General features: G+C 40.4%; 1 protein-coding gene across 2 annotated transcripts in view; it reads right to left on the bottom strand.

Moving 5' to 3' along the window:
* The window catches only part of DCC (DCC netrin 1 receptor), a 1,302,902-nt gene that overhangs the window by 398,414 nt on the left and 882,278 nt on the right, over nt 1-22,210 (bottom strand). For both annotated transcript variants that reach the window (XM_061400228.1, XM_061400229.1), the window contains exon 9: nt 6,171-6,325. In XM_061400228.1, the coding sequence (XP_061256212.1) occupies nt 6,171-6,325 (155 nt within the window). The remainder of the gene's footprint in view (nt 1-6,170; nt 6,326-22,210) is intronic.

The raw sequence follows: 22,210 nt of genomic DNA, 5'->3' as shown, positions 1-22,210 counted from the left end.
CTCACACTCCGTCTGTGGCGTGCGCTTCTCTCTGAATCTGAATAAATCCGCTTCTTATCACTCTGTCTCTCTCTGAATTTTTTCTATGATGAGACATTAAGAACCTGAGCTTTATTAGACCCTGAAACCAGGTACCATGGGTTTGGCTGGGTTCGAGTCCCAGCCACGTGGGTTCCAGTCCCAATCTGAGGGAAACGGTTGCCCCACCCTTGAACTGTTGCTGTGAAACTCCTTGTCAAGTCCTCTTGGGTTGGGACGCACAGTTTTTCAGAGAGGCAGGAGACCCCTGTGTCCTTCTTTGCCTGGCAAAGCAATAAAGCTATTCTTTTCTACTTCACCAAAAACTCTTATCTCCAAGGTTTGATTTGGCACCCATGTACAAAGAGGCTGAGCTTTCAGAATAAAGAAGAGGAGTAAATAATATCTCCAACTTATGATTGAGGACAATGAGGTTTCGAGGATTAAGAAACTTGGGATGCTCCTGGTGGTCCAGTGGTTAAGATTTTACCTTCCAATGCAGGGAGTGCGGGTTTGATCTGAGGTTCAGGCTAAGATCCCACAAGCTTCATGACCAAAATATCAAAACGTGAAACAGAAGCAGTGAATTGTAACAAATTCCATAAAGACTTTTAAAATGATCCACATGACCAAAAAAAAAAAAAAAAAAATATTAAGAAAGAAAGATTAAGACAATTCTCCTAAGAAATAGGCAGTAATATTTGGAGACATAATATTCAGAGACTTTTCAAGTTCCGTAACAACTATACAAGAAGAGTCTTTATAGAATAAAAATAAAGAAAGAAAGAAAAAAAAAGATGTTCAGGGATGGACAAAAAAGGCAAATATATCTATTCCTCTAGATAATATATCTTAAAGTCACTCAATTTGGTGGTTGCTTTCACTCGCCTTTTCAGTGTAAAGAATATAATGGACTAAGAATATTACTTACAACACTTAACTATAAAAGGGTTTTGTGGATAATTGGGTTGTGGTCTAGCAAATAGGCTCCCCACTCTAACTCGAGCCTCCAGACAGTATGTGGTCCATTTTAATATCCTTCAAGATTAAACTGCCTTAACGGCATCTTAAAGGACCCCAAATAATAATTCAAAAATCCTCCACATGTGGCATGAAAAGATTAGACAAGTCTTAAGCAGGCAGGGACTTAAATCCGGCTGATAATACAGTGGAGAAATTACACACTATAAAGGCAGAAGGAAGGAGCAAGGAGTTAGCCCAAGGAAGATAGAATCAGGAGACACAAACCTGCCTATAAATCAAGCCTTTGTATTCTGGGTGATTATTTCATAAACTGGATCTTGGGCTGGTGATCTCTTTAAATGATTACTGCAGTATGTATGCACTTTCAGAAACACTTGCTGGCTGATTCATATTTCAGACATATTTTCTATCAGGGTTGATTCCTTGAGAATATGGTTTTCATAATAGAGTTTATATTTTCAAATAATATGAAAAACTTGAAATTCAATTTGTATAAAAGCTATGTCATTTTAGTGTACAATTACTACATCACATTTGGAAAAACCGTGATAAAATGAGCAAGCAATTGCATACCCAGATGGGACCCATTTTCAAAAGATAAGATCATTTTGTCAGGGAGAGAAAAATGAAAACATCCCCCCTGCCTCTGCCTCTAGATTCTGAAATTCTAACCAAGTAATAAACTCAGCCTTTGAACTTTCTCTAAAAACATAGAAAGATGAGCTTATAAGAAGCTGAGAGAGAAGAGAAAGAGGAGGAGAAAGACAGGGGAGGAAGGGGAGGGAAAGAAGAAACAGCACAGGAGAGGAGGGAAGGGGGCAACGAAGTACGGGATCTCTAAGATGCTGGATCTTACTCAGAAATCGGTGTTTCATTGAACAGGCTTGGGGAAGATGAAGTGCTCCTTACCCTAGAAATAGTTTTAAATTGCCAAAGTGGCATTTTTGTGTTAACACAGAAGATAAAATACACATGTCCTACCTATTAGTTATGATAACATTATTTATTCATCCTAATATCTGTAATAAAGGCAGCGAGTGAGTGCCACAAGACTCTCAATCTAAATGAACTGAAGGAGGTGGCTGTTTTGCACGTGTAAAAAGCTATTCTAAAAGTACTGTGTATCTAGCCTGAACTACTCCTGTCTACCTAGCTGCTCAGTAAGAGATTGATTATTCAAGAAAAGTCCTCAATGAAACACAATCAGGTCACCCTCCAATAAACAATGGTCTGCGAAGGAAATAATTCTTACTCCATATGGTGTAAAAAGAGAGGTGATTTAATAAAACAATTGTTGTCATTAAAGGCCAACAGGTGGTTAGCATTGTAAGGCCACTATCACCACCCTTAGTGAAGAAATTAAGACACCTTCATGTGTCAAAAACAGGATAACTTTCCACTTTCATTTTCTGGAGAAAACATAACTTGCATGCTACGATAATACCAACAAGCAACAGATTTTATTCATTTGAGTTTTTAGTTTTATTTTATGCCTTATTATCATTTATGCTTAAATTTTAAGTAAATGCTTACCGAGACCAGTGCCCAGTGTGGTTTTCTATAAAAATTCTCAGACTACTTTCTGAAGGAGGAAGAATGGATGATATATAAAGGATCAAGGTGGCTGTCTTTGTAATAAAGCACTTATTTGAGGAGGAGGACAAGATGATTTAGGCATAAAAACTGCCTAGATAGTACGTGAAAGCAAGCAGGATCCTGTGGGACTCCTGGACATGATGGACACAGAAGCCTTCCCATCCTTTCCATTCCACCCCCAACCCCGTTCCCTGTAGGGAACAGATCGCAGCCTCCATGACCTTCCTGGAGTTCCAAAAAGCAGATTCGAACAGTTGCTAATCCAGGAAGGAAAGGGACGCAAAGACAAGGAAGGAAGGGCTAAGAAACAACACTGCAGCTTTGGGGCAGGGGCCTGGGTCTGTCTCAGGGCTACATGCAACAATGCCTCTAAGTCCTTTATGGAATTACAACCCAGCAAATGGAAGATGGCAGCATTCTTCAACTGGAGAAGACCACTCATGCATGCGTGTGTGCTAAGTCTCTTCAGTCATGTCCAGCTCTTTGCCACCCCATGGATTGTAGCCCACCAGGCTCCTCTGTCCATGGGATTCTCCAGGCAAGAATACTGGAGTGGACTGCCATGCCCTCCTGCTGCAGGGGATCTTCCTGACTCAGAGATAGAACCGGCATCTCCTGCATTGGCAGGAGAGTTCTTTTCCAGTAGCGCCACCTGGGAAGCCCAAAGACCACTTGAGACCAGACTAAAGGAACCAGCTCATAAAGATATCAAGAGAAGAGATAAAAAGGAAGGCAAGCAACTATACTCTTGAACATAAAACTCCTCAGCAAACTCCCCTGGGTGGGGACACGTAGTTTTTGAGGGTAGGAGCCCACTGTGTCCCCCTTTGACTGGCAAAGCAATAAAGCTATTCTTTTCTAACTCACCCAAAACTCTTATCTCCAAGATTCAATTTGGTACCACACACAGAGGCTGAGCATATGCCAGAGGCCATCACAGGTAAGGGGCTCATAAGCAAATCTACGATTCAGAGTTCTTACATTTCATTGAACAAATTCTTGCAAGTTTCCTTACCTATTTTATTATTGTTACATATTTAAAACATTTGCTTCCTTAAGAAGCTTCTTGGAACTTTAAGTGCTATTACTCATTACATAGCTATGCTTTCTTAATGTGTCTCAGTCACTGTGAACAGTGTTAGAAACACAGTGGATATTCATTAACTATACTTGTCAGTTGAATTATACCATTGCTTGCGCTTTATAAAAGCTAATGCCATATGTGTGTAATACAAATAATCACAGACTGATTTTTTTATTATTAATTATACCAAACACATTGTATCATGAGTACTTCATTATTTTTTTTAATGAAATGAGGTATTACTATTAGTCAGTTTCCAAGTGGAAGACTTTCTTCTCTCTTGACTTGGAAAGGTTGGCCTTTAAAAACAAATTCTGAAAATTGATTTTCAAGCTGGATACTTAGGAAAAATGGTATTGATAGAAGATAAAGAACATTGCTCAGTCTTAGAAATGAGGCTGACTGTAGAATTTTTATCAGCAATGTAATGTAATCATAGCCAGTCAGCCCAGAAAAGTACACAAAAACAATTCCGGGGATAATAGTCGGATTAGGAAGCAAAGGATTCAGACAATCCATAGAAATTGGATCTTCTGAAAATGAACATGCTTTTAAAGTTTAAGTTCTACCATGAAAAAACTGAACAAGATCTTTTTAGAGAATTTTTATCGGTTTTTCAACTATATCAGTCTGTGTACACAATATGGCATATACCATTTAAACATATATGTATATATGTATGTATATATATATAGACCTAATTTGTTTTTATTCAGTTTATTGATTAAAAATACCAAATATTTATAAAAGTCATTGATTATCAGGATGGGGAGCACATGTATACCTGTGATGGATTCATTTTGATATTTGGCAAAACTAATACAATTATGTAAAGTTTAAAAATAAAATAAAATTAATTAAAAAAAAGAAAAAAAAAGTCATTGATTATCTATATATATGTATGATCTATAAAGAGAGAGTCAATGGGAAAATTGATGTCTCAAATCATATGTGACCATTAACACTATGAAGTGGAAATCAGCATTATCTAGTGATTTAAACCCAAAGAGCAACAAAACATTCTTTAGAAGAGAAACCTGGAAGCGGGACCACCTTTGCTGGCACGTGACAAGGAAGCTGCACAAGGCCCCATGCTAAGGAGGGTCCCACATAGAGCAAGGATTGATGAGCTGCTGTAGCTTCCGGATCCTGCAAATTATTTAGCTGGTCCTGCTTGGGTGCCTGCATTTTCTATATATGACCTGAAATCTGCACATTTCTATGGCTTTAAAGATGCTGTGTGAGGTTTTATTTCTGTGATGCACGTATCTCTCAGACTTGTACAGCTTAGTCTTCTCCTCACCCCCAACAAATCCTTTATCCCAATCTGTTCTCATCTGGTCTTTTGAAGTCTTGGCTACATGAGAAAAGGAACAGAGATTCTGCCCAGAGTAAAACATGGTGCCAGCACCCAGACTACCTCTCAGAATCTTCTTTAACTTGCTGATTTCAAATCCCTAACAAGTAACCTAATCCAAAGATTATTTTCTCTTATTTACCAATTAAAATATTTCTGATTTCTACTTCATGTTCTTCCAAAAGCATGTGAGGTGATTTTGAAGATAGATAGAGTTTTAAATAAAATGATTGGGAATACAAATAAAACAGCATCATTTGAAAAAAAAATACAAACAGGAGTAGATGAAACTAGGTGTCTAAATGTCTAAACAACGGATGTACTTCATTATAAGCAGTCATTTAGTTCATTTAACCGTTAGATTACAACTTTTTAAAACTCTTAACAAAATAAAGTTGGCAAACAACTCATTGGCAATCAATCTTTCCAAATAACATCAGAATTTTAGTAGAAAATTCAAAATGTTGTAAGAAATACAGAACTCTCTTTTAAAAGTGCAGTTTGGGGGCTGTTTGTTCCTTGATAAAAGGAGAAATCACTAAATTATAATTTGGTCAGAGAACATTTAGCAGCATTATTTTGTTTGTGGAGCTTAATATAGTCATTTACATGACAGGATAGTGAGATTGCCCAGTAGAAATTATCGATTTACATTTCTTGAATCTGGGTTTGCTTTTGGAAGCTTCTGTACGGCATTCAGTGTATGAGCAAGTTACTGAATAAGCCCCTGTACTGAGAAGTCCTACACCATTGGTTTTTCTCTGATGTAATACTTTTCATACACAAACTCAGAAAAATCTGAAAAAAAAAAAAATCAGTGCAGGAGGCTGAACCCCAATGCTGATGATGAAGTTCTGGCAGCTAGAGTCACTCACTCACTCGGGAGTGGATATGTAGACCGGATGGATGGATCAGGCCTTCCTAGTTGTTAATTTGTTGCTCTGCAGACCGACCAAAGTGAGGAGACCATTTTGTTAAAAAGTTATCTTATCTTTAAAAACCTTCAGGGTAAATGTATTGCTCCAGAAATCTTCTATTTTGTCACCTCAATAAACTACTATGAAGGGATTCAAAGATATCACCTACGAAAACGAGCACTTCCTAATTTGGCCCTTCCCGTCGCATACTCACACTCAGGCTGAGTGGCCACCTTGATGGGCTGAGAGCTCTCCCCAGGCCCCCACTGGTTGTAGGCTGCAACCCGGAAGGTGTACATGGCTTCTGGCTTCAGGTTCCCCACGGTGAACTGGAGGGACCCGGGCTGCGACGTGTTCACTGCTCGTTCCCTGGGAAACGAAAGTCACAGGAAAAGATGATTCCCACGTGAACACTTTCAGGCACAACCTTTACTTAACAAGCGAGAGCAGTAAGGTGGATCCAAAGGTTCCTTTCCTGTCGACGCTGCATGTAAGGCAAGGTCTCAGAGGCTCACTCTGGGAGGCAAACGGACTGGAAGGGCCTACAAATAAATGTTGCAGGGTTTCTGGGGAGTTCAAGTTTATGCCGTTCCCATGAACCTTGCGTACTAAAGTCTTTCCCCTTGACACTTTACCATTTAGCGTCAAAACTCATAACGAAGAGCTAGTAAAATAAGAATGAACATCTGGAGTGCAGGCAGGGAGATGCATTTTGCAAACACTGAGCTAATGACAGAAATTAGAGTTTCGATTATTCCACAAGTCAGTCTTTGTCAGTACTGCCAACCAATGCATTATTTTCTTCCATTATAGGAAAGGGAAAGGCAGATGCTAAATGCCGATGTGTATAGAGATTGAAGTCCTGTGGTTACGTTAAGTGAAGTTAGCAAAAGGAAGTAGACTCCCTCCTGTGTGGGGAGGAAGTACAATACACATCTTCCTGCCTTTTCTTCAAGCCACTACTACATGATTCCCATTCATTTTCCAATTAAAACCTTCCTTAGTGTGTGTGCAAATGCTAAGTCGCTTCTGTTGTGTCTGACCCTTTGTGACTCTATGGACTGTAGCGTGCCAGGCTTCTCGGTCCATGGGATTTTACAGGCAAGAAAACTGGAGTGGTTTGCCATGGTCTCCTCCAGGGGATCTTCCTTAGTGGTTCCAAACCAATGAATTAATAGGCTGATCATGGTGGGATTTATAGTACATATTAAGAGAAGACAAATCCTATGGATATAGATCCTAACACATTAGAAACAAGAACCTCTCAAGTACGCTTTAAGGACACACATGGTTTTAGATATTTATATCCTCACAAGTCTCGTGTAATTGAATGTGAAGAAAGAGTTCCTTCTAAGCCACTCAACTGTTTCTTAAGGTTTCTATTTCTAGATGCTACCTCTTGCATCTCAGTGGAATTATATGTTCATTTCAATTTTACAAGTTTTATTTTGTTTCAGGGAAATATTTCAAATGAAATCTGTTTTTCTGACAGGGGAAATTAAGTTTCCAAAGAGAAAAGTGAAAGCAAAGTTCTAAGGGGATGAATGGTGATTCTTGGGTATATATACACTCTTACTTTCACTGATATGACTGAGACTGGCTGGCTCCTCCTCAAACTCATTTCTCCTTCTCCGTGCACTGGATCCTATGTCCTGGCCCCCGTGAAGCCTAGATGAACCCATGGCACTGGGTTTAACCAATGAGTGTGAGTGCACATGTCCATGCTGATTCCAGGCCTGGGGAGAGGAGCCACATAGCAGCAGGCAGACTTTGGAACCATACGATGATGACGTGTGTGCTCAGTCGTTCAGTCATGTCCGACTCTTTGTGACCCCATGGACTGTAGCCTGCCAGGCTCTTCTTCATGGTATTTCCCAGAAAAGAATATGGGAGTGGGTTGTCATTTCCTACTGCAGGGTATAGTCTCAACCCAGTGATCAAACCTGCATCTTTTGCATCTTCCTGCATTGGAAGGCAGATTCTTTACCATTGAGCCACTTGGGAAGCCCCACATCATGATGGAGGAGTCTAAATTCTGCAAGAATTCTGGAATGGACCTGTGAGAAGAACTGCCTGTCAATTAGGAACATTGTTTTTCTACTTTATAGAGTCAGAGAAACTCGAGCCATTATAAGCTTGAGGGTTTAGTTGTTATAGCAGTTAGCATGAGTTTATCTGGTACTGCTTGTAATTAAAATATGAAGCCTAGGTGTTAACCTAGGCAAGGAGGAGGGAGGGATGCGGTGTTAGTATTTAATGAGTACAGAGCTTCAGTTGGGAATTCTGGGGAGGGGAGAGTTGCTCCACAGGTAAATGCATTTAATGCCATAGAACTCTGCACTTAAAAATGGTTAGAATTTTAAGTGTTATGTTATGTATATTTTATCACAATAAACAAATGAAACCCAAGCATCCCATATGAATCTGGATATAGCCCAGGTTTAGGCATTCCTGTCGGAGAAGGTGATGGCACCCCACTCCAGCACTCTTGCCTGGAAAATCCCATGGACGGAGGAGCCTGGTGGGCTGCAGTCCATGGGGTCGCTAAGAGTCGGACAGGACTGAGCGACTTCCCTTTCACTTTTCACTTTCCTGCATTGGAGAAGGAAATGGCAACCCATTCCCTTGCCTGGAGAATCCCAGGGACGGTGGAGCCTGGTGGGCTGCCGTCTATGGGGTCACACAGAGTCGGACACGGCTGAAGCGACTTAGCAGCAGCAGCAGGCATTCCTATATGAGTACTGTGTTAAGTTGCCACAAGGCTGAATTATGACAGAGTTGGGGAAGGGTTTGGTGGGATTCAATAGTGACCTATAGTAAGACTAAGAAACATCAGATAATATCCCCATGTACCACACATCACACTCATTGACTCTACCAAACTAAAATTATTTAAGCCAATATATTACTTTTTAAAAGAAAATCCTCATAAACAGATTGCACGCCTTATGAATGTATAGATTCCTGCATCTTATTTTCTTTCAGTAGAGGAGCTGCTATATGTATTTCTTCTCTTTTTATATAAATATGATGGTTTTATTAGCATTATTTTACAAATGCAAAAGTAAGATTTAGAGAAACAACATTTTTTTTTTTTTTTTTGCAAAGGACTCATAGTCAGCAAATCCCAGTTAAGAGTGAGATCTGGGGCTTCATTCTGGATTCATTCCAGAATCAGTATCATTCAACAATAGGGGAAAACAAGGGGCCTATTTGGATCATGGGCACTTCGGGTAGAAGACATGGAATTCTACAAGGAAGAAGGGACACTGGGTGTTCAGAAACCACTGTGAGGATGAGGGTAACTATCACCTGTTGTGAGTCGTTTCATGATATATTTTCTAGACCTTTGAGCAATATCAATTCAGTTCAGTTCACTCGCTCAGTCGTGTCTGACTCTTTGCGACCCCATGAATTGCAGCACGCCAGGCCTCCCTGTCCATCACCAACTCCTGGAGTTCACCCAAACTCATGTAGGTCCAATTTGCATGCCAAACTCCTTGGGTATCTATAAGGAAGGACAGCTTTCATGATTGACTTTATTTAGGTAATTACTAAATAATTTTTGTGAAATAGCTGTGTTCTAGGATGTGCTGGCATAACCCATTGAAAAGGCATTCTTCAAAGGAAAAAAGACAAGAACATCTGGGTGTGTCCAGGTAAGAATATCAAAGATCATATGATAGAAAAGTCAGTCACATAAAAGGGGGATGATGGATTTCATCACAAGGAAGGGAGTTTTAGGTTCCTATAATCTCCAGCAGCTTTCTTTTCTTTTCTTTTACTGTTTTTTTTTAATTTTTAATTTTTTAACTTTACAATATTGTATTGGTTTTGCCATACATCAACATGAATCCACCACAGGTATACACATGTTCCCCATCCTGAACCCTCCTCCCTCCTCCCTCCTCCCTCCCCGTACCATGCCTCTGGGTCGTCCCAGTGCACCAGCCCCAAGCATCCAGTATCGTGCATAGAACCTGGACTGGCGACTCATTTCATATATGATATTATACATGTTTCAATGCCATTCTCCCAAAGCATCCCACCCTCCCCCTCTCCCACAGAGTCCAAAAGACTGTTATATACATCAGTGTCTCTTTTGCTGTCTCATATACAGGGTTATTGTTACCATCTTTCTAAATTCCATATATATGTGTTAGTATACTGTATTGGTGTTTTTCTTTCTGGCTTACTTCACTCTGTATAATAGGCTCCAGTTTCATCCACCTCATTAGAACATTGTTCATCACAGCACTGTTTATAATAGCCAAGACATGGGATCCAGCAGCTTTCAGAAATATCCCAAATTATGATATTAAGAGTTATGAAGAAACTATGTTCACTGATATAGAAAACTGATATTTCTTCAATGTTATACACAATGTGAACAAAGTATCTTCACCACTAGTTTCTTCAACGTGGGCTCTTAATGGCTTTAAATACAGATTTAATCTAAGCATTTCCATGTTATGTGCCAATTTTCAGGAATCTACTTATCCCATCAGAGTGAGGTAACATCAAACTCCTAGGTAGATTAGGTAAAAGATTCAGGATTTTTAAGGCTTCCCAGATGGTGCAGTCATAAAGAATCTTCCTGCCAATGCAGGAAATGTGGGTTTGATCCCTGGGTTGGGAAGATTCCCTGGAGCAGAAAATGGCAACCCACTCCAGGGTTCTTGCCTGGAAAACCCCATGGACAAGAGCCCGATGGGCTACAATCCATGGGGTCGCAAAGAGGGAGACATGACTGAGTGTGCATGCACACACACAGCATTGTAAAGCCAAGGGCTGTTTTCCCAGCTTTCTCTTTAATTTATCTGAACCTCAGAGTCCTCAAGTGCTAACTGGTGCTATAAAAACATTTACCTCATATAGTTTCTAGAGATTTCAATGAAATGCTGTATGTAAACCATATAAAGCAGTAGGCATGAGACCTGGTATTCACGGAGTCTTCCATACATGGCACTTACTACTGCTGCTATTTCTATTATTATAAAAAAAAAAAAAAGACAACCTCATAGGAAGGAAGTGTTCTTGAGTTCAAGAGGACTTTCCACAATCTGAAGAGAGAAAGTAATAAGAGGTACAATCACAAAGAAAAACAAATAAATATTGACATTTTCTGTCAGGTTAATTTTGTTTACAGAGATAAGTCAAATCAAAAAAAGTTGCCCCACAGATGTCGAGAATAGACCTGTGCTTGAGAGGAGGAGGGGGAGTGGGGGAGGAATGGATTGGGAGCTTGGGGTCAGCAGATGCCAACTGTTACACAGAGAATGGATAAACAGCAAGGTCCTACTGTAGAGCAGAGGGAGCTACATTCAATATTGTGATAAACCATACTGGAAAAGAAAAGAAAAGAGAACATGTATATGCATACACACATACACACATATATGAATACATGCATATGAATATATGCATGTATTCATATATAGGTACATATATATGAATCACTTTGCTGTACAACCAAAATGAACTCAACGATGTCAATCAGCTGTACTTCAATGTTTTAAAGTCGTCAGAACTAGAGGCATCAGACAAGTTTCGATAATGAAAACGGCAATATTCTTTGAAAGGGAAGAGGCTTTGCCAGCAGCACTGGAGAAGGAATGGTGTTCCCCGAGTTTCCCAGCATAGTCCCCCAGCCCTGTGGTATCTGGGCTTTGGTGCCATGTTGCTTTGATGTTTCCTAGGGTCCTAAGGGGTGACATTAAATGTGACACCAATGAATTCCAAGAAAACAACATTTATGGCCATGTCACCCTCCACAGATGTGTTCAGTTACAAAGACTGGCAGATGGCTTTTGATGACCCCATTTGTTCTTTAACAGCTGAAAGCAAACGTTTGCGAGTCATCTCCCAACAAGGAAATAAAATCTAAATTTGGAAGGACAGCTTGTGACTTGTTTCTCTGGTTGCATGCTGCTGGCAATGGCAGGCACCTAAAGTAAACTCTCCATACCTCTGCCTTTAGGCAGTTAGCAATTAGGACTTCATTTTGCTCATTCTAGCCCATGTTCCTCTGTAAATGGGCAGATAAATGCACTAGGTTCTGAAGAACAGAGAGGTTAGGAGTTTGTCCAGTTACGTGTCCAGGGGATACTGCCTGTCACCGCACCAACCACTCCTGGGAAAGCGGCAGGGGACCCTGGCTGCATTTCCAAGAAGTTTTCGCTGAAGACTCTGAAGACATAATTACCCATCAAACCCATAGAACTCAGAGTCATGGTCTGTGGTGGCAGATGAACTGTCCAGAACATCATTATTCCACTTATTTTCCACTTGCCTCTGAGTCAGTGTGGGCAAGTGAAGATTAAGTTGACTGAAGCAGAGAGACCAGAATCCACTCACGGCCTATTCCTTCACTGACCATCCACAGAGTATAAATTATATAGTCTGTCTTCTTCTGCTGGCTGGAAAAGGTGTAGGCAACTTGCCTTCTCTGACCTTCACGTGGAGACTAACAGGAGTTCGTTAATAAGAAGCACCTCTTTCTTGTAAATTCTGGTTCTCTGGGCTTCGGTTTACCTGGTTAAGGTTTCTTGGAAAATAACTACTATGTTCTAAAAGCATATACTCTGACCCAGTAACAATAATTCTGCTGCTTTGTTGAGATCAGGCTTTTCATCTAAAACCTCTTTATGAGATAGGCTGGGGCCTGGGACCCTTTGCTGCAATGCAGCTGTGCTTGCACCTGGATAACCCTGTCCTGGAGCAACAAAAATACGAAGAAACTGTATGGGACTAGAAATAACTGCGTGCATGGGCACTTAGGGCAAATTCTGGATGAAAGATACAAAAAGACCAAAAAAGATACAAAGAGACCAAGTGCCACTTCTGAGGAGCCTGGAGCAAAACCAGGGTACTGGGCATGCCCCCTGCACACAACGCCACCTAAAAAGGGATGGGCAAACCACGCAACCCACTCCTCTGGCCTGATCCCCAGACACACCCCTATCCTCACCCCTTACAAGGAACAAGTTTCCGCTCCCCTCGGGGAGTTAGCAAGCAAGGGAACCTGTGGTTGGGTTTTGTCTCCCTGCTGCTGCAGCAGTGTCCCCAGTAAAGCCTTGCCTAAATTTCTTGTCTGGACTCTGATCAATTTCTATTGATTAAGAAGGCCAAGAACCCTTGTTGGTAACACTTAAGTGCTGATACGTATTAATTCAGGGAGTCACACATGGTGGCATGGAATGCACCCTTGAGCAGTATGCATTGAGCCCTAACTCTGGTTAGATTATATTGTCCTGTGCCTGGAACTGGCTCCTGATTTGGTTCCTACTTACTATGCGTTGCATTAAAATAGCTTTCCTAGTTCTTTGTCGTTGGTCTTCCCAGTTCTGTCTTCTGTTGACAGAAACACTCTTCTCACATACATAGTCTGTCAACTCCATGCCCAAAACATCATGCTGGCTGCCATTCTATGATTAATACAATATCCAAGTCTGGGGACAGGATTCAAAGACCTTTAAGACATGGCCCAATCCTTAACACAATCATCTGTAAATGGGTCACTCAGCCCCACAACAACCTGTCCATCCCTACATTTGTCATTCTGACTTTCCTTAATTCTTTTAATTTTGATTATCTTGGAGTTACCTTCTCCTGACTCAGTCCCTTCTTGGTTTGGCAGAAGCTCATTCATTCTTCAACTCTAACTCAAATAAATTCTCCTGGCTAGAGCTTTCCTACCATTACATCCTCAGATTCAAGCAGCATAAAATACCATCTCCTTCGTGCCTCTGTTGCTTTTGGTTTACATGTCCACTGCAGCCTGCCTCACATTGTATTGACAGACATGTTAGTCTCTCTGAATTAACTGTGAGTTATTTCAGAAGAGAAGTCATATTCCATTCATATCCTATTGACACTCAGCCTGCATATACTCACTACAGATAAAGAATGCCTATGCTACACAGGAGCCACCTAGATGTCCACTGACAGATGAATGAATAAAGGAATTGTGGTACATATATGCAATGGACTATTACTTGGTCATAAAAAGAAACAGATTTGAGTCAGTTCTAGTGAGGTGGATGAACCTAGAGCCTGTTACACAGAGTGAAGTAAGTCAGAAAGAGAAAAAAATATCATCTATTAACACATGTATATGGAATCTGCAAAAATAGTATTGATGAACATTTGCAGAGCAGGAATAGAGACACAGACGTAGAGAACAGGCTTGTGGAAACAGCAGTAAAGGAGAGGGTGGGAATTGAGAGAGTAGCCTTGAAAGATACATATTACCATATGCAAAACAGACAGCTAGTAGGAAATTGCTGTATAACACAGGGAGCTCAACCTGGAGCTCTGTGACAGCCTAGAGGGATGGGAGCCCAAGAGGGAGGGGGCATATGTACACCTCTGGCTGCTTCACGCTGTTGTGGGGCAGAAATTAACACAACACTGCAAAGCAATTACCCTCTAACTAAAAATTAAAAATAATTATAATAATGCCTATGCTGCTGGTGCTCATTTTTAAATGAAAGCATAAATAAAAATAAAAACGTTAATAGAATAATTATATAACATCTTCACAGAGTGTGATCTCTGAAATGTTTCCTTCCAACTTTGGGTGGCTTTCAGATGCCACCTCACTTTCCTAGGTTTCTTTCTCATGATTTGAAAAGAGTGAGATCTCCTCAAAGAAGGTTTTTTTAAAAATCTATCATCCTTTATTGGGAATAGAAAATTACCTCTGTGTGTGTGTTTATTAGCTGAATTCAGCACTGCTGTATTTACGTTTCAGAAGTAATTTAAAGATTAAGGTGGTATCATTTCTTAGAGGATCATTTGAATCAGTCTGCAGTGTACATCATAAGTAAACATATATCCTCTTGCCTAAGTATAGCAGGGTGTTAACATGCAGTCACAGCTGTGAGCTGAGCAACAGATCCTGTCCTGATGTATCAAATGCCTAATTAATTGCTTTAAAAAGGAAGAGTTCTATTAATACTCCTTCTTCAGGAAGGACCTATGGTACTTTTAATGGAGAGATTTTTAACATCTTTTGATCCATTCTACTTTAATTTTTATTTCTTTAATAAAAGCAGCAAGGGTGCAAAGAGGGGAAGATTTTAATTGGAAACAAGCTATTTACTGAAATAGGGCTCAAAGTGACAGCAGCAACCACCACCCAAGGGCCACCCTTTCTCACCCCAGAAACAGAGACTCTGGAATCAGTGTTCTCTTGAAGGGAAAGTAGGCTCAGAGGTGACCCACCCCTAGACAAAGCATAATGGGGGAATGGAAGTCATCTTCTTGGTCAGAGGTATTTTCACTAAATTTTGGTTAAAATTTCTGTTTTTACTTGAATTGTTTAAACACACACACACACACATTCTAAGGAACAGGCTTAATTTTGTCTTAACATAATTTGTTTTAGCATCTAGCACACATCCAAAACACTAGTTATATAACCAATAATGACTGCAACAACAAATACAATTGTTTTTTCATGGAAAAGGAGAAGTTTTGGATTCAAATGATTTATTCGGTTTACTAGTTCCAGCCAATACCCTCAGAATAAATGTAACTCACCTCTGGGTCCTGTCCTCATCCTGTGATTTGGGGTCGGCCGGTCTTACCCTTCTCTAGCTGCTACTGTCATCTCCATGCTGACAAATTCCTGATAGATATCTCCAACCCAAACCTCTCTTCTGAGCTCCAGCTTTCTATTTTCAAGGAGGATCCTGCTTGACATTCCAACTTGAATATTGAAAAGTATATCAAACATAGCATGTCTGAGTGTGACTTTCTGATCTTCATTCTCAAACTTGGATTGTTTCACCATCCTAATTTCAGCAACTTGTCTCGCCATAAGCTGAATCCTAGGAATAACCCTTGAAAACTCCCTCTGTCTCACAATTATTGTCCAATCTTCCATCCTGTCCTGTCCATTCTGCTTCCTGACTACTTCTAGAATCTTTCCCCACTGCTCCATCTTCACGGATACACCTTAGTCCTGCCTACCTACTAAACACGACTAAACTGTTTCTAAGAGGTTATACCCTCCTCTGTTACTTCCAATACAGTTCTGGACACATGGTCAACTCACAGGTGAATAATGGGTCCTTCATTTAAACTGGAAATCTGTCAATGACATGTTTTATATTTCAATATGCATCAAGACCACAGGAAAAATTATATCACTCTTCTCTCATTTAGTGATCTAGAACACTTTAGGATGGACAGGATTTTACACTTTGCAGAGAAGCAGAGTGACAGGAGGCCTGACTCAGCTTGAAAGTGGAGCTTTGGATTCTGAGTCTTTGTGTCACATGCTGTCTTTGCATCACAACACACTCCCTTCATAACAAGCTTCATCAGCTGCATGATCCTCAACTCTGAGGGGCAAGGAAAGAATATGTAAACATTGTGTTGAAAACATAATGCACGATGCATTCTAAAATGAATTCTCCACGCCAGTCATGAACAGTTGGTCTCTAATTCCAAGCAGTGAGCAGAGGTTTCCTGAAGTGGCATAAAGCCATGGAAAGCAAACAGCTGCAAGTTGGAAGCCCCTGTCCAGTGTCTGTTCTACCACAAAACAGGCGTGTGACCTTGAGCAAGTCAGGGGCTGTCTCGGAACCTCTTCGGCTTCATTTGCAAAGGAAGATACCAGCCCCTTATCTGCCAAACTCACAGGGTTTCTGTGAGGATTAAACTGAATGATGCTTATGAAAGTGTTTTATTTCCCCCATCTGAACTCCCACAGTCTTTTTAGGAAGTATCTTTTACTCTGTGTGATATAGTAAAGAGCTCACTGGACTAGAAACTTGCATTAAAATCCTTGCTTATAATATTTCCTAATTGTATAGCTTCTTAGGTGATGCTTTGTCAGGTCAATTCAGTCATTCAGTCATGTCCAATTCTTTGCAACCCCACGGACTGCAGCACGCCAGGTTTTCCTGTCCATCACCAACTCCCAGAGCTTGGTGATGGACAGGAAATGGACTCCAACTCATGTCCATTGAGTTGGAGATGCCTTCCAACCATCTCATCCTCTGTCGCCCCCTTCTCCTCCCACCTTTAATCTCTCCCAGCATCAGGGTCTCTTCCAATGAGTCAGATCTTCCCGTTAGGCAGCCAAAGTATTAGAGCTTCAGCTTCAGCATCAGTCCTTCCAATGAACACCCAGGACTGATCTCCTTTAGGATGGACTGGTTGGATCTCCTTGCAGTCCAAGGGACTCTCAAGAGTCTTCTCCAACACCACAGTTCAAAAGCATCAATTCTTTGGCATTCAGCTTTCTTTATAGTCCAATTCTCACATCCATGCATGACTACTGGAAAAACCATAGCTTTGACTAGATGGACCTTTGTTGGCAAAGTAATGTCTCTGCTTCTTAATATGTTGTCTAGTTTGGTCATAGCTTTTCTTCCAAGGAGCAAGTGTCTTTTAATTTCAAAGCTACAGTCACCATCTGCAGTGATTTTGGAGCCCCCCAAAATAAAGCCTCTCACTGTTTCCACTGTTTCCCCATCTATTTTCCATGAAAGTGATGGGACAGGATGACATGATTAGCTTTTTGAATGCTGAGTTTTAAGTCAGCTTCGTCACTTTCCTCTTTCACTTTCATCAAGGGGCTCTTTAGTTCACTTTCTGCCATAAGGGTGGTGTCATCTGCATATTTGAGGTTATTGATATCTCTCCTGGCAATCTTGATTCTAGCTTGTGCTTCATTCAGCCTGGCATTTCACATGATGTACTCTGCATAGAAGTTAAATAGGCAGGGTGACAATATACAGCCTTGAAATACTCCTTTCCTGATTTGGAACCAGTCGGTTTTTCCATATCCAGTTCTAACTGTGACTTCTTGACCTCCATACAGATTTCTCAGGAGGCAGGTAAGGTGGTCTGGTATTCCCATCTCTCGAAGAATTTTCCACAGTTTGTGGTGATCCACACAGTCAAAGGCTTTGACATAGTCATCAAGCAGAAGTAGATGTTTTTCTGGAACTCTATTGCTTTTTTGATTATCCAGTGGATGTTGGCAGTTTGATCTCTGGTTCCTCTGATCTTAGGTTCCTCTACTATTTTCAGCTTGAACATCTGGAAGTTTTTAGTTCAAGTACTGTTGAAGCCTGGCTTGGAGAATTTTGAGCATTACTTTACTAGAGTATGAGATGAGGGCAATTATGCAGTAGTTTGAGCATTCTTCGGCATTGCCTTTCTTTGGGATTGGAATGAAAACTGACCTTTTCCAGTCCTGTGGCAACTGCTGAGTTTTCCAAATGTGATGGCATATTGAGTGCAGCACTTTCACAGCATCATTTCACTTTCACAGCATCATCTTTCAGGATTTGAAACAGCTCAACTGGAATTCCATCACCTCCACTAGCTTTGTTCATAGTGATGTTTCCTAAGGCCCATTTGACTTTGCATTCCAGGATGTCTGGCTCTAGGTGAGTGATCACACCATGGTAGTTATCTGGGTCGTGAAGATCTTTTTTGTGTAGTTCTTCTGTGTATTCTTGATGCTTTATAGACTTTCTGAATTGAGCCAGGAAAACTCATTTGTAAAACAGAGATTATCATACCAGCCTTATCTGAGAATCAAATGTGCTAACATTTGTGAAAGCGATAAACTTCTCTCTAAACATGAATTGGGAAATGCCTTTATTTCATTGATTTTCACTTCCAACTCACATGAATCCATCCCATGGATCCATCTGTCCCAGGCAATGACCAAGTGTTACAGGCACTTTCTCAGCCCTGTTTGATACCATCACGACCTTCCATGTCAAGCACTATTATTATTCCACATAAGGAAATGAAGGCACCAGTAACTGGCCCAAGGCCACCTGGCTAGTTCAGTTCTGAGCCAGAATCGAAGCCCGGGAATTTCGATTTCACAGCCTCAAAGCCATAACCTTGTGAATACACTGAGTCACACTCCATATATAATTTTAGGTTGCTGAATGGAAGGTATAACGTTCTACACACATATAAAAATGTGCTACTGTGCTTTCCATAGTAAATAAAGGATGCAAATCAGCCTCACCATTAAGTCAGAGCATTATCAGAAAGAAGCCTGTCGAAGAAATCCATATCCTAATTCTGAAAATATCAAGAAAGTTTGATTCTCTTCCAGATTAGTCCACTAACTGCTGAGCACAAGCAGGTGTAGAGATGAGAACACCTGCTCGGGAGGCAGGCCTGCGTTCAATCCTGGTGCTACCACTTGCCAGCTGTATAGCGGAGGTATAAACCTCCTTAAGCCTCGTCTGGATAATGTTTTGCTGTGAGGATGAAATAAGATAATTTATGTAAGATGCCTGCTTCCTGGTGCCAGTGAGTAGTCAATGAATGCTTGCTCTCAGTGTCTCAGTGTGGATGCTTACTCTGTGGTCTTAGGGATGCAACTGACCCCTCCCTTGGGCATCAGCTGCTAGATGTTTAAGTAGCAGAAAGTTGGACTCTGATCCCTAAGATCATTCTCCATTCTAAAGATTTTTAGGTAGTAGGGAGAGACAGCTGGATGTCTGTGAATTCTGGCTTTCAGGTTCTAGAATTTATGTTGGCCTCTGACTTATGCAATGAAAGCTCCTGAGGGGCTGAATAAAAAATGTTAACCGTGGCACGTGCATTATTGACACCATTAACCAGTCAGGCAGATTAATGATAATCTGAGCTAGAGTAATTTGCCTGACAAGGCCATCACAAATCTGAGGCGAATGTTAAATCCACTACGTTTTAAAAAGCTGTTGTGTTAAGGGGCTAAATAAACCTATATGGGCAAATAAGCATCCCAGCTAATCGCTCAGACACATGGCTCATGTTTGTTCTAGTTGAGAGCCAGAAAACAGAAAATGAACCAAGATAGTAGAATCAAATTTCAAAATCAACTTTTTGTTTCTCAATTTAAAAAGTTTCCGTTGAATTGCAGTCAGCATTTTCATCGTCTCAGTAACACAGTTTGCTTTATTGGTTGAGGAAAAATCTATTAAGAATATCACATCTGCCTCTCTGCCACTTTTATCTTATCAGTTCCGATCAGTAAACATCTGCAGAAGTCAGGAAACTAGACACTTGGATACAGAATTATAAATAAGATCCTGTCTCAATTGCTGGGGAAAGAAATACACATATAGTCGAACAAACACAAAACCAGATACAAGGTGCCAAATACTTACCATAATCACATAATCAAAGTGAAAGGGGCAGATAAAGGAGAAATTGATGACTTCTGACCTATAAGACCCTGGAGAGTTTCACATGGTGACTGACATTTCAATTGGAACTTCAATTTAACAACTATTCCGTGGGGTTTTACTCTAAGTTAGGCATTGCTCTGGGTTCTGAGAATAGCTTAATGAATAAAACTGATAAAAACATCCTTGCCCACATAATGCATATATTCTGGTGGTAAGAAACCCTTTTCAGGAAACCATAATTAAAAGGTAATAACTCAGTGGTGAAAAATAAGAATGAATAAGGACACGGGGAAGGTTAGCAGTCAGGTAAAACTTCCAAGAGAGGATACCATCTCTGCAAAGACTTAATGACAGACAGAATGACCCATGTCCAATGTTTGAGGGAAGGAACATTCTAGGGAGACTGAAGAATTAGGACACTGGTCTCGAGGGAGAAGGATTCTTGACATATAGAGGAAATGCAGAGACGTCAGGGAGACTGGAGAGGAATGAGTGAATAAGAAAACAGTAAATACGAATGATGAAGTTGGGAAGGTGACATGGGGCCAGATCAAGAAGGATTTCTGATAATTCTCTGAATGAGATAGGTAGTCACTTGTGTGAACTCTAGGTTAACTCCAGCTGCTAAGGTAAGAATAGACTTGAGAGGTTGTAGCAATAGTATGGATGAGACTTGATGGTAGTAAGAAGTAAGAAGTGGCAGGATTCAGTATATGTTTTATTTTCATTTATATAGTCAACTTTGTTAATTATAGAAAATTTTGAGCAATACAAAATTAGACAGAATGATATGAGGACCCAATTATTCCCTTCAGTCAGCTTAAAATAAATCACAAAAGCCAGTCTTATAGTATTATTTTGTAGCAAAAATCAGGTATCCTATTTTATCAAGGATTCATGATATATTTTGGCAGTGCTGCTAAGACTTGATGATGGATTTGATGTAGGGTTTCAGGAAAAAAAAGAGGTCTTAACAATTACTCCAAAGACTTTGGCTTGAGTAATGAGAAATATGCAGATTTTACTGATGGAGGAACCTCTGGCATGACAAAGTTTTGGAAGGGGATTGAGGTCAAAGCAAAATAGATATTTCATTTATAAGTTTTAGATGCTCATGACAAATCAAAGTTGAGAAATCAGAAAGGAATTGGGCTATATGATTCAGAATTGCAGGTAAAACATCAGGTCCAGGTATACAAATTTAGAAGGCATCAACATATTGACAAAATACTGATATAAAGTCACAAACTAGATGAATTGATATCTCCAAAGTCTGAGTTCTAGGGCAACTTAATATTCACAGGTCAGGGAGACTAAGAGTAACATGTAAAAAAAAAAAAAAAGCCTGAAAATGGAATAGAATCCATAGGACTGGAGTAGAATCAGGAGAATGTCTATTATAGAATCCAAGGGAAGAATATGTTTAATGATAGGGGAAGTGATCAACAGTGACAACATTTGCTAACTATCCAAGTGATGAGAGGACCAGGAATTGATTACTGGGTTTAGCATCACGGATGCCACCTGGTAAACCCTGCTAAGATGGTTTCAGTAAAATACTAGGGATAGAATCATAACTGGAATATGAGGTAAGGCATTGGAGTAAAGTTAGACAAGGCTTCCGCTGTGGCTCAGCTGGTAAAGAATCTGCTTGCAATGCGGGAGACCTGGGTTTGATCCCTGGGTTGGGAAGATCTTCTGGAGAAAGGAAAGGCTACCCACCCCAGTATTCTGGCCTAGAGAATTCCATGGACTGTATAGTCCAGGGGGTCGCAAAGAGTCAGATATGACTGAGTGACTTTCACCTCACCTAGACAACTCGAGGTCTGTTGCTGTAAAAGGGAAAAGAATGAAGTGATAGAGAAGGGAGAAATGAGACTGAGAGGAATGGTTTGTTGAGATGGAAAATACAGATACATGCTTGCATGCTGATGGGCATGATAGCCCAAGGTGCAAAACACTGATGATGAGGAGAAAGACTGACCTGAAGTTTTCTTGTTTGCAAGACAGGGTGGGATCTAGTACATAAGTGAACGTTTGGCCCTGTTAAGAGCATGGCCAATTCTTTCACAGCAATTTGAGGAAAGAC

The sequence above is a fragment of the Bos javanicus genome, chromosome 24 (genome assembly GCF_032452875.1).
Source record: "Bos javanicus breed banteng chromosome 24, ARS-OSU_banteng_1.0, whole genome shotgun sequence".
NCBI lineage: Eukaryota > Metazoa > Chordata > Mammalia > Artiodactyla > Bovidae > Bos > Bos javanicus.
The sequence above is the reverse complement of the archived record's forward strand: the minus strand, read 5'-3'. Positions and strand labels throughout refer to the sequence as shown.